Raw genomic sequence first — 10,133 nt, 5'->3', positions numbered from 1 at the left:
TATTTGCATCGTTCTTCAATTCCTGTGCAGGCCTAGATAGACGGTTAATGGGAAACTTTGTCTCTATGTATATACATTGGATCTTTATTCAATTTCATAAGTACACATCTGTTTTTAACTTCCTGTAATTATATATAAAAGTGTTATTCGTGATTCAAAGGACAGCCACTAAATGCCACACAAACATTAAAATTCACTCATCAATTCAGACAAACAGAAGACATCAAGATTGCCACTAAGACAAAACTGAACCCTCTCAATTTTGAATCCTAACCAGATTGTCTCTCTCCCATTTTCTTTTTTCAATTTCCATACAATGGTTAATATATAACTCTCATGTTGCAACTTTCTCGAAAAACCCTACACACAAATAGAAAGAAATAGTGATGGCTTCATCTAAAATCAGGCCCTCTCTTTCATTAGCTAATTACTTATTCTTGATGAGTTATTTCATTTTCTTAGGTTATTCTTCAAGATTGCAATATTCCAAAGAAAACAATAGTAAAGACTTGATTTCTTCTACATGCAACCACACCCTTTACTATCAAGAATGCGTCTTTTCCTTAAGATCTGATCCTAACAGCAAAACAGCAGATCTACGAGGGCTAGCTAATATTGCACTTAATATTAGCATAGCATATGGGTCGGAAACATTAACCCACATTAGTGATCTAAAGACTAAAACCAGTAAGAATGACACCAACTCTAGTTGCTTAAGTGACTGCGTAGAGCAATATAATGATGCTGTTGAAGATCTTCAAGAGGCAATTGAAGCTCTAAGAATTAGATCCTTAGATACATTGAAGACATTAGTTAGCTCTGCAATGACCGATTCAGATACTTGTGAAGAAGGATTTGAGGAAAGTGGCTATGGATCTCCATTTGCTAATAGAAATTTGTATTTCAGTAAGTTGTGCAGTAACTTTCTGGCAATTTCCAATCTTTTAAGTTGATTATGTACTAGTGTATGTTCCATTTGATTTGTTGTTGGGAAAATGTGAATTGTGTTTAAAATTTTGGTTAGAGATTATTGAATTGAAATAATATAGTTGCTTGTGCACCCTGTTTTGTAAAACTTATCGTTTGACTCGAGTAAATTAATTAAGGGTATCATAAAATTAATTAATCAAAATCATGATTTTGAAAATTATAAAATGCGATTGGTCCTACTCTGTTTGAAAATTGATATGTGAGTTTTTAAGTAAGATTCTAAACAAACCAATAGAAATTTCCAGTAGTGGAAACACCATTTAGCCAAAGATTATAAAAAGTCCCAACACTTCTCTTTTTCTATCACCATTTACCTAATTTGACCTATTCCTCTTTTCTACTACTCTCCCACCGCCCAATAATATTGTATCCCTAATCTTGGTAGATGCTTTTTTTTTTTTTTTCTTTTTGTTTAATGGATATAAAGAAAGAAATGAATTTGAAGTTTAATTAAGATAAATTACTTCATTAAACAAGTATTTGATTGCTAAATTATTAATTTCATTGTAAGAAATTATCTCCCTAAAATATAAAATTAAATTACAATGAAAGGTAAAGAGTTTATGCTAACAAAAAAGAAAAAAAAAAAATACCACTTGATGCATAAATTCCCTTAATGAAATATCTTGACTAACATTTATATAAATTTAATATTTTGTTATAGTTTTTCGAGAATTAAGAATTACTGAATGCAGCAAAAACGACACATCATGTTTGCAAAAGATTGGTGTATAGAAGTAGTTCAGTTAATTTGCTATGAACTGGTTAATATTTGCTATGTGACATCCTAACCCGGTAAAGCAATCCTAAGAAGACGGGCGGAGCAAAACTTTTGGCTAGCTTCTAGAATGGCAGGCGAGCTATATAAAGCGAAATATGGGACACATGAATAAATCAAATCATATATCGAAAAAAGGGAAATTAAACATCAGATATGTGTTTTGGTGGAATGACTTAGAGAATTGGAAGAAATACAAAGTCAAACCTACTCATTTAATCGAAATCGTAGGACATGTAATTTTTTGAAAAGTTCCTCATTTCACTTACAAGACAAAACCGTGAGAATTTTATCAATGCATGACAAATTATACTTCATCTTTTTTTTTTTTTTCCACTTTTGGCATTAATCGCGTGTATTCTCAGTTCAATGGATTATAACTAATATTTGTTTCATTTACGAAGATGGATCCCTCCGTTTTATTTAAAGAAGAAAAATGTAAAATTCCTCGTTACCAATTTATGATCAGCCTAAAAGCATTTAAACAAACTTTGTTTGTTGTTTAAGGCACGTGCCATTGTCCGCAAGGAAAAAGCCATAGCTATTATTTTTTTCTTATGTCTCGTCATTAATTTGTCCAATCTGCTCGCCTCCACTAACGGTAATCACCAATGAGACCAACCCCATCCCATATACTCCATAATTCATTTATTTTATTATATTTATCTCCATTATATTTATAATAATATTATTCATCCGTGATTGATCGTAGCGTTCAGCAGTTGGATCTGTAATGATGACTTTACTGTTTTTTTTTAACAGTAATCTGTAAATTTTCGCTAATTTATTCTGCAAATTATTGATTTTATCCAATATGTTTAACTTTACGAATAAAGAAGTCACAACGTAATTATATTATATATATACGTTTTTTTTTAAAAAAAAAAGCCATATCTTTTTATTTATTTTCGCATAATTAGTCTTAATAGCCATTAGTTCTAAACATGCAGATTTCATACAGAATCTGCTAACAAACCCAGAAGAGAAAAAATGTTGTCAGCTTCAACAAAAACACACCAACTGTTAATTAATTCTTATTAACTAAGTACACTGCATATATATATAAGCCTGGATAAATTACCGGATGCTTCTAACAAATGTAAATTAACAAATTTGTAGTAAAAGTAGAAGGTGAAGTGAGATTTACAGAGATGTTTTCTAAACTAAAGAGAGAGTAACAAATTTTGTATTAGGTACAAGGTAACAGTTTGTATTATTTTTGTCTTGTCGGAGTTTTTCTTTCTCATAGGGCGCCCCATCGTGTCTGCTGCTTTTATTAATATTTGTTAAAGTTTATAGCATGTGATGTGAGATGTTCTATAAGTATAATCCCACTGGCCTTCATTTGGCTATCATTATGACTCTTATTGACACTTACCAGTATATTTTTAATCAGTTTGCTCGGCTTGAACATGTGTCTGAAAATTCGAATCATGTCGGCATAAAATTTGAATATTATATTAAAATTTATGGGTCCGTATAGACGTGAGTTTATAAGCGACTGATGATTGAAATTGATATAAATAAATCAAGATTTAACACTTCCTAATTTTTATTTATAAGCCAAGTGTGTTAAAGCATGATGAGTTTAACAGTATTAACACTGTTTAAAAGGGCCATAGCATTTGGATTTGCATTTGTTTATCATCGTTTACGTTGATTAGACTTTATACCTACGATGATGACAATTCCAATATGGAGAATTATGAAGAATTCACTGGAATCTGTATTCAAAATCCAAATCATTAACATGCTTTTTTTTTTTTTTTTTTTTTGAGTTTTATTTCTAAGGTTGTGAAAATTGGTTAATACATTATTGTAAACACAAAAATAAACAAAAGAAAAATAAATTTATTATATATTGTATGATAAGAAACATCAATTTCAAGTTATGGATTATTAGTTCCATGCCCACTATCTCAAGGAATTTCGAAATGTTTTTTTTGTTGTACTTTTGTTCTAACCTCGCTTTCAACTCCCACTATGTCAAATCAATTAAGGAAAGGTGTATGATTAAATGAATTATAGCAAGAAATCTCATAATTTCTTCTTTGAAATTAAGGTGTGACGTACGATTAACAAATTTACGGTGAGTAATTAACGAAAGATTCATTTCTAGTTTCTTAAGTACAACTATTTTCATTTAAAAGAATAAAGTTTTAACGGTTTGAATCTCTTTTTTTCTTTTAGTAACCGAAAATAGTAGGAAAAGTAATGGTGTGATTTTAATCAAATTGGTACAATTGCAATAAATCTTTAAATATTAGGATAAAGTATATCTATTTTAAAAGGTTGGATAGCTGTCTTTTGATGGGATATGCATCGTGGGAGAAATAATATGCAACTTGCAAAAAGTAGAGGAATTTGGAGTTGGAAATGTCAAATATGAAATGTCTCGTTCTATCCACTTCCATCTATATATGTCAATCCACTTAATTCTTAGTTCATTGTCTTTCTTCTAATAATTAAATTCTAATTACGTGTATGATCTTATTTTGATCATTATACTTAAAAGATAAACTTATTTTAATACATAATTAACATCTTGCATCAATAATATATATATATATATATATATATATATATATATATATATATATAACTAATTAATATTCGAGGACGCAATGTATAAAAATAACAAGGTAAAAATAAAAATTTAAATTGGCAAATTCAATATATTTTTTTTAATTTTAAAATATAGCATGCCAAAATTTTAGTGTAGAATATTGAGAAAGGTCCCTGAATTTCTCAGGCAGCCTACTCGTTTTGGATTCTTGGCACTATATTATGCCAATAATGGCTTTTGGATTAAAAACTATATATTTTTTTTTGAGTAATAAATAAAATTACTGCAAAATAATTTTTGTAAATTAAGTATGGTTTTAGAAAAAAATCATATAGAAGAAATGATTTTTTTTTAATTTGAATTTCTAATCCTATTACTATTAGATAGATACTTTGTATTTGAATTATTAATAATGGATGTAATAAATGTTCATAAACCCAAAAGTTAGTCCAATTAGTAAGTAGGTTCACACGTAATCTTATTTATTAATTAGAATTCGATTATTCTAATGAATCACTAGTTCGTCTTTGACTATTAATCAGGTGGTGGTCTGGTAGGTCTTCTCACTTATATGAGAAGTAGGCAGTTTCGAGTTCGAGTTCTCTCAACCATAATTGTTTTTACCAATTTTGTGAATCAAGGGAAGAGCTACCCCTGTTATGTAGCCCACAATGTTATTTTGACCTATAAAAGTCTCCAATGAATTAAAAAAAAAAAAAAAGTTCGTGTTTGACTAAAGGAGAGAAACAAACTTAAATGAATTGCAAAAACTTTGGCTTAAAGCTAAATTAAAGAAAAGAAAACCATTTTCACAAAGAAAAAAAAAGTATTCCTATTTATTTGTTTACAAATAAAACTATATATAACATAAAAGAAAAAGACAATAGATGAAATATTATTGTAGAAGTAGGTATAGGAGGAACCGATTTCCAACTCCTGAGCATATATACTGACTATTGAGAGAGATACGTAAGTACAAAAATGTACAATAATATACTTGCTTATAGCTGGAAGACAAAGTTAATAAAGTGACTAATAAGACGAACAACAGAAAAAAAAAAAAAAAAAAAAAAAGAGAGATTATATATACATATGGTGGGCTAGAAGACATGGACATTTTTTTTTTAATTTTAATAGTGATTGTTCAATCTCACTAACCAACTAATTCAGATTCTCACCGAACAAACCCATAAAGGAGCGGATATTTTTAGTTAAACTCTGAGGAACAAAACGTTTCTTTCTTAATGTTTAAGGACTTCATTTTAGGACTCGAACTTAAAATCTCTGATTAAGAGAAAGAGATTTATGTCACTCTGTATCAGCCCTTGATAGTGAGACAGTTACATTTTTAGCACCATTAGTACTTTGTCAAGACTCAAGATTCAACTGTGCTAAAAGAAAAAAGACTTAAGGCTCAACAAAATAGACCACCTAACTAACACTCTTCAAACTTATCAGAAACGTGTCCATAGAGAATTTTTCCTTCGCTATAAATATTAGTCCCCCATATGCTAAGTGATCATTGAAATTAACTAATCCCTCCTTTGGCTAAACTCTTTTTAGCTTATTGTTTAAGCTCATTTAATTTCTTTGATATGGTACAGCTACATTTGATTGTTTTTTGGCTTCTAGGGTTTCAATTTCTAGGTTCAAGAGGTGCTTCTGTGGATGCCAATTTCCAAAAAGAATGCAACTTTACTAGATTTCCTGCCCTTTGCCTCCAAACTTTGATGGAGTTAAAAGATCACCCTGTTCATATTGTGCCTGCTCTTGTTCAAAGAACTATTTCAGAGACTAAGCTGCCCACTTCCTTCTTCAAAACACAACTCAACTCTCAGTTGGAAGTCCAAGAAGCTCAACATCCCAAATCCGTCACAGGTGATAATAATACATATCAATTTTCGATATCTCATGTATACCTTTCTCTTTTTCTTTAATATTTTGCAACGATTTCTAGAATATAAAATAAAATTAAAAATAGTAATTTATATAGTCGATTCTAGTTAGTTCAAAATTCAATCAAAGTATTTTTGTTGACCTATCAGAACTTTTTTTTTGAAAAAAAAAATCAGAATTTCAATTCGTAATTTAAATTACTGCATCATGAAAACGATATTCATTAAATTATCAGCCGAAGAAGGAGACAAAGTTTATTTAATTAGTGATAATTAGATGGAAGTTGCCTGAAAATTGGGTTTTGTGTGTCTACATCAATGTTCTCAACTAACTAGCCCCACTTTTACTATGCATTTACAGATTATTGTGAAAAGTTAATCAGGATGTCTCTCAAACGACTAGACCAGTCACTTTTGGCACTAAAAGAATCACCAAAAAAGAACAAAAACGACGTCCAATCGTGGTTAAGTGCTGCCTTAACCTTCCAACAAGCCTGCAAAGATTCTGCCGACAGTTTTGGTTTCCCGGCCGGTGGCCTCACTTCTCGTATTTCTACCAAAATGGATTATTTGTCTGAATTGGCCAGCAATCCTTTAGCCCTTATCAACAGAGTTACAAACAAGGCTAAAAACAACATCAAAAAACGTCGTTTAGGAGGAGAAGTAAAAGAATTCCCTAAGTGGGTATCGGCGAAAGATAGAAAACTACTTCAAACTAGCACCGTGAAGGCGAATGCTGTGGTTGCAAAAGACGGAACAGGCAACTATAAAACGATTACGGATGCTATAAAGGCTGCTACGGGGAGTCGTTTTGTGATTTACGTGAAGTCAGGAGTTTATAACGAGAAAATTCGAACTAATAAAGATGGTATTACTTTGATTGGAGAAGGTAAATATTCCACTATCATTGCAAATGATGATAGTGTAGCTGGTGGGTCTTCCATGCCTGATACCGCCACTTTCAGTAAGTCCCCTCTGCTTAAATTTATTAAATTAAAGTCCATTTCTTCTAGTCTGCACACCCTAGTTCCAAGCTCCAAGACAATATTCAGGTAAAACTCTTCCAACAATATAGACTTCAGGTTTCGGAAGTTTGAAATTGGACTTCTTCATGCTTTTGTACATAACTTTATACATTGTCTAATGTCTATCCTATCAGAATATCAATCGGCTCTGTAAGAAAAAGAACAGAAAAACAAGAATTAAAATTTTCCTCTTCCTTGGTTTGTCGGGCAGCAATTACAGGCGATGGATTCATAGCTCGAGATATTGGATTCCAAAACACAGCAGGACCACAAGGAGAACAAGCCTTAGCTTTATACATCGCATCAGATAAGTCAGTTCTTTATAGATGCAGCATCGCAGGCTACCAAGACACGCTATATGCACTTGCTCTCCGTCAATTTTACAGAGAATGTGATATTTACGGCACGATAGACTTCATTTTTGGCAATGCCGCTGCTGTTTTTCAGAACTGCTATTTAGTCCTTCGACGTCCTAGCAGCCACGAAAGTTATAATGTAATTTTAGCAAACGGAAGATCAGATCCTGGACAAAATACAGGATTTTCAATACAAAATTGCAGGATTACAGCAAGTTCAGATTTTTCTCCTGTTAAACATAACTTTAAGTCCTATCTAGGCAGGCCCTGGAAGCAATATTCGAGGTCAGTGATAATGGAATCGAATATTGACGATGCTATTTCATCAAGAGGGTGGATCGAGTGGCCAGGAGCAGCATCGTATGGTAAGACGTTGTACTTTGCGGAGTATGCGAATACTGGCCCTGGAGCTCAAATTTCTAACAGAGTAAATTGGCCTGGATTTCATGTTATCGGAGCTGATGTGGCTGTGAAATTTACTGTCCGTAATTTTATTGCTGGAACCTCTTGGTTGCCGTCTACTGGAGTAACTTTCGTTTCTGACCTCAAGTGAAAATTATACTATACTTAATTAACTAATTAGTGTGCTACTTATGATAATGAAAGCTACAGTTGCTCACACTGGTAAAGTTGTTTTCAAGGTATTTTAATTGTGTATTATTAATTTGGTTGTACGTAAATAAAGCCAAGGCTTTATGTGACTGTAACTCTTAGGTTTTTATAATATTGTATATCCAATATCTAATTATTCATATAATCACATGTGTCAGTACGTTAAATTTGACAATTACTTTTGGATTTTAATTTAGAAATTGACTGATCTTTTAATTCTAATAAAAAAATTTTTGAGTTTTAATTTCGACCATTCATTTTTATTAATTTTTTTCTTTGTTCTTAATTAATAATTGGTCCGTTGGTTCATGATCATAATTAGAAGGTGATGGATACTTGCACTAAAACCCTAGAAAAAGAAACATACTTGATTAATTATTTAGAGACCTTTCTTTTGACATCGCCATCAAAGAAAGTTTTAAGCTTTTATATGTGAATATTTTTTTCAATTCTTTTCATAAACCATGACGTGGAAATTATGTTATTTCTAAACTTCTTTATAATGGATTTTATCACCCAAATGTTATATTTCAGTACACATAAGGAAATAAAAAATGAACAATACATATTTAATACACAACATGGATTATTAATTATGATTTCATTCCTTTATTTGATTATATTAATTAGAGAAAAATGGAATAACATCACATATATATATATATATATATATATATATATATATATATATATATATATAAATGTGCTCCTCATCGTATAAAAACTAAGTATGCTTGTCCTTTTCTTTCTTTTTTTTTTTTAAATTATCAAAAAAATTCCTCAAGTCCTTCGTATCACATAAGTTAATCCTAATTTAATAAATGTTATTCAAAAAAATAGCTAATCATATTGTGTAATTCACATTATTATTTCAATTCAATGGACTTTCTATGTATAAAATTGGAGTTAAGAAAAATTGATAATCAAAGGTTAATAAAATATAAATATTTCATGTCTTTTTACATGATGTAAGATCAGTGTTTTCTTTCTTTTTTTTTTTTTTTATTTTTTATCTGAAACTTGCATATAATTAAGATGGATGTTACAACTAATAACCCTAAATAATGAGTATATAAATTAGAAATTAATGGTGTCGGTTAGGAGTAATGTAGAATTACAAGTTGATTAATGAGAATAGACATAAAGTTTAACCTTACGTGTCTCCATTAATGTATGTTTGATGACACTGTATTAAGACGTTGACTTCCATTTTGATTTTATAATCGGTTATTAAGGAAATGGACCCCAAAAAAGAAAAGCAAAACTAAACGATTGTCAAGTCTTCATCGAAGTCAATTATAATAAATAAATAAATAAATAAATAACAAAACGCCTATAATTTCAATAGAGGAGGTTACTATTTAGCTTTTTAGCTCCTATTTCTATAATTCCCCTTTCTCTTAGGATAATGTATTTGTGATTCAAAAAATTCAGTGAATTAGATTATAAATTTTATATTTATATTTTTTAAAATCCCAGCTTTCCTTAATTATTGAATATTAATAACCAAATGCAAGCTAGCTTCTGCGGTAAGGGTATTCATTAAAAGTGAGACCTTCTACATCAATCTCACTCGTCTCTTCGAAAAATATTAGTGATGGACAGAATTTAAATATTGTTATCAAGACATCCATTAAGCCGTAGCTGATTATAAAAGTGACAACCGCTTAATATATAAATTTATTATAAATTTTGCTCAGATTATCTTTGTAGTTTCCGAACTTTGCGACGGTTTAATTATAATCTGCATTTTATATTTCCGTAATAACTATACCTTTTGTCAAAATGAAATATTTTTATACAGATTTAATCATGATTCTATATTTTTATATTACATTTTAGCGACGGTATAAATGTTATTAAAATGTTAAAGCGTAAGAGTTATAATAATTTTCTAGCAAAATTCAAAAA

At 30.3% G+C, this 10,133-nt stretch overlaps 2 protein-coding genes across 3 annotated transcripts; both read left to right on the top strand.

The window, feature by feature from the left end:
- The first annotated feature begins 210 nt into the window (after positions 1 to 210).
- Positions 211 to 1,060, top strand: LOC105638005 (putative invertase inhibitor). Its single transcript, XM_012221706.4, has one exon. The coding sequence runs from the start codon at positions 387 to 389 to the stop codon at positions 951 to 953; it is 567 nt and encodes a 188-aa protein (XP_012077096.1). The 5' UTR covers positions 211 to 386; the 3' UTR covers positions 954 to 1,060.
- Positions 1,061 to 5,813: 4,753 nt separating this feature from the next.
- On the top strand, positions 5,814 to 8,367 carry LOC105638004 (Plant invertase/pectin methylesterase inhibitor superfamily). 2 transcript variants are annotated; one of them, XM_037637230.2, is made up of 3 exons: positions 5,814 to 6,212; positions 6,591 to 7,281; positions 7,389 to 8,367. In XM_037637230.2, the coding sequence occupies exons 1-3, from the start codon at positions 5,930 to 5,932 to the stop codon at positions 8,161 to 8,163; spliced, it is 1,749 nt and encodes a 582-aa protein (XP_037493158.1). In that variant the 5' UTR covers positions 5,814 to 5,929; the 3' UTR covers positions 8,164 to 8,367. The 2 variants fall into 2 exon arrangements, with proteins under 2 accessions (XP_037493158.1, XP_012077095.1); XM_012221705.4 differs by having other exon boundaries at positions 5,825 to 6,212; positions 6,591 to 7,193; positions 7,466 to 8,367.
- Positions 8,368 to 10,133: the final 1,766 nt, after the last annotated feature.

This window comes from Jatropha curcas, chromosome 8, assembly GCF_041381405.1.
Source record: "Jatropha curcas cultivar XTBG-Jc1 chromosome 8, XTBG_Jcur_1.0, whole genome shotgun sequence".
Lineage (NCBI taxonomy): Eukaryota > Viridiplantae > Streptophyta > Magnoliopsida > Malpighiales > Euphorbiaceae > Jatropha > Jatropha curcas.
This window is presented reverse-complemented; position numbering and strand designations above follow the sequence as displayed.